The sequence below is a fragment of the Geospiza fortis genome, unplaced genomic scaffold, assembly GCF_000277835.1.
Source record: "Geospiza fortis unplaced genomic scaffold, GeoFor_1.0 scaffold178, whole genome shotgun sequence".
Lineage (NCBI taxonomy): Eukaryota > Metazoa > Chordata > Aves > Passeriformes > Thraupidae > Geospiza > Geospiza fortis.
In genome coordinates, this window is record NW_005054466.1 from 1,000,675 (window position 1) to 1,003,574 (window position 2,900).

At 58.0% G+C, this 2,900-nt stretch overlaps 1 protein-coding gene across 1 annotated transcript in view; it reads right to left on the reverse strand.

Moving 5' to 3' along the window:
- The window catches only part of SETD2 (SET domain containing 2, histone lysine methyltransferase), a 40,508-nt gene that overhangs the window by 33,706 nt on the left and 3,902 nt on the right, over window positions 1-2,900 (reverse strand). The window contains exon 3 of the mRNA XM_031062808.1: window positions 10-2,898. Coding sequence (XP_030918668.1) covers window positions 10-2,898 — 2,889 coding nt within the window. The remainder of the gene's footprint in view (window positions 1-9; window positions 2,899-2,900) is intronic.

The window sequence follows — 2,900 nt, forward strand, 5'->3', positions numbered from 1 at the left end:
GCCGGGCCGCCCCATCCTCTCCTCCGCGCCGGCTTTGCCGTGGCAATCGGCCGTCAGGTCCGCCTGGCTCGTGCTGTCCACGCCGTCGCTCTGGGCCTGGCACGGATCCGCCCGCAGCTCCTCCGGCTCCTTCCTGCTCAGCTCCGTGGAGGTTGCCAGACTCTTCTCCATCCCTCTGGGAGAACACCTGCTCTCCACCTGGGGACCACCTTTACTCCCCATATTTTCTGACCTCTCCTCATAGTAGGGCCTGCTGGGCTCGGGCCGCTCATCATCCCAATGGTCGGAGAAGCGCCGGTTGCTCCGGGAGGAGCCCGGGCTGCTCTCCTCCATGGCTATGGTGGAGTTCTTGGGAACCACCACGACCGACTGGAGCTTCTTCCGCGGTGTCCCATCATCGGAATCCGAGTCCTCTGTGTCGCTGTCCTCGCTGTCCCCCTCGCTGTCACTGTCCCCCATGTCGGAATAATCGTCGTGGCCGGTGGGAATGAATTCCGAGGCGTTGCCGCTGCTGTCGCACGTTGGAGCTTGGGTCACCATCTCCGTGTCCTCTGCAGTGACAATGACATCAGAGGAGGGATACAAAGCGTCTGGAAAAGCCGAGGCCACTGAGGGCTCGCTTCCCTCATCCCTCTCGGCTGATACGCCGGGACACTGAACCCTCAGCTCATCCAGCTCAGCTCCCTCGGTGGAAACAGCACTTTCTTCCACAACCTCTCTGCCGCGGTGCTCCAGCGGCACTTCCGAATAGTAGGAATGTTCATTCTGGAACGACGACTTGCCTTTTGCTGAGCCAAGATCAACGTGCTGAGCATCCAGCTCCAGCATCTCTTCAGCTTCCGAATGCTGGAGCGGCTCCTGGCACACACCCGGCGGGGGCACGTCCCACTTGGAAGAGACGCTTTCCTCCGGCATGGTATGATCCAACCGGAGCCTCTGGGAACAGCCATCCTGGGAGGAATCCCTGCTCGAGCTTTCCGCTGCCAGGCTGATTTTATGGGAAGGATGGTCGTGATCATCCTCCCCAGCAGACTTGGAATGGGAATCCTCCGTGCTCTCGTAATCGCACGTCACCGTCTGCGGCTCCACCTGCACGTCCAGGAAAGTCTCGGATGTCACTTTCAAATCCGTAGGTTCCGCTTCGATTTCCACTTCCGAGTGGTACAAACCAGGCGTGGCATCGTCGGAAATGTAGCAAAAAACAGGTTCTTTGGTTTTGTCACACGGAGTCGCCCCCTCATCCAGCTTCTTAAGGACAGTGTTAGTGGGATCTACATTCACGGCAGGGAGAGGGGCAGCTTCCTCCAGCTGCTGCGGCTCCGGAGCCTCCGCTTCCTGGAACAGGCTGCTGCACTCGCTGGACTGCACCCGGGAATCATCCAGCTCTTCTTCTTGGGACACATCCGTGCTCTCAAACCCATTGGATTGCAATGGATATGATGGGCTGGTCTTGACAGCAGGTGATGCTTCTGACGGACCCGGGCCATGTTCAGAGGATGCAGCCACATCCTCTGCTTTGCAGGCACTGGAGGTTGCCAGACCCTCATCCTGACCCTCCGGGGAGCCATTCACGCTCGATTCCGTGGGGAAACATGTTCTTAAGGGATCGTGCTTTGCCTTTAAGAACATTTCTTGCTCCTTAACACTGTCATGGCCTTCGTTTGCTGCAAGTTCCTTGGATTTTGAGTTTGCCAAACCCGCCTTGGAGTCGTCAGCCTTCGGCAAAGCGGGAGAATCGTTGAACTGATTTAACGGAGAAAGTGTCTTTTCCCTTTCCAACTTTTTCACACTGGACACCCTGATCTCATTGTTCTTTACACAAGAGGTCTCTAAATCTAGAGAATTAGACTTGGACTTGATTTCTTCAATCGATTCTGTACAACAGAAAGAACTCTTAAATTTATCAGGCTTTGGTGCGGGGGCCTTGGAAGGGGTGGATTTATAGCGGGAGGAATTCACATTACTGTCGGGCTTGGAATGGGATGTCCCCTTCCGATAGCCCAGTTCATCGAGGGGAGAGCACCTTTTGGATACTTCACTTTCAGAAGTCCTTTTGGAATCTCGATCTGCTTTCGAAGACGACCTCCCTCGCCTGTCCACGTCAGCGTGAGACGACTCCACTTTGCTGTCCCTGTCCGACTTGGAGTAAGAGGATCTCGAGTCTCTGTAGGAGGAGGAGGAATGGGAGGACGTACGCCTGGAGTCGCTGGACCTGGAATGTGTCCTCCTGTACTCATCCTCCGAGTCCGAGCTCTCCCGCGCCCGGCTGTCCGCATACGACCGGGAGTAGCGCGACCGTTCCCGGTATGGAGAGCTCCGGTGGTACCGGCGGTCGGAGTCGTAGTAATGCGAGCGCTCTGACCTCGAGTAGGAGGAGCTGGTTCGGGAGCTGCGATCGGAGCGGGAACGGGAATGAGACCGGCTTCGCCTCCTCTCTCTGTCCGAGCGGGAGCGGGAGGACGAGTACCGCGAGTCTCTCTCCGATTTCGAATAGCTCGAGTACTTCTCATCCCTGTCCGACCTGGAGCGTGACGAGGACTTGCCCAGGTCATCACCACGGAGGGACGCGGAGCTCCGTCTGGAATCTCTCTCTTTTTCCGTGCTGGAGATCTTCTGCTCATGCGACCGCTGACTGGAGGAGGTCCTCACGGAATCCTCGTCGGACTCAGAGCCCTGCGGCGCGCCGTCCGACTGGGAGAACTTCCTCTTGGCCCCCTGCCTCCGGGAGCACACGGGAGCACCCTTCGAGCTGTCAGAAACCTCATCCTCCTTCCCAATATGGGAATCCTCCTTCGGCGGGGTTATCTCCGTCTGCTCGGGTGCGGGTTGAGTCCCACGTTCCTCCGAGCCACGTGATGCCGGATCCTGCTTGGCGGCGTCCGGCTCCAAGGGCAGCGGCC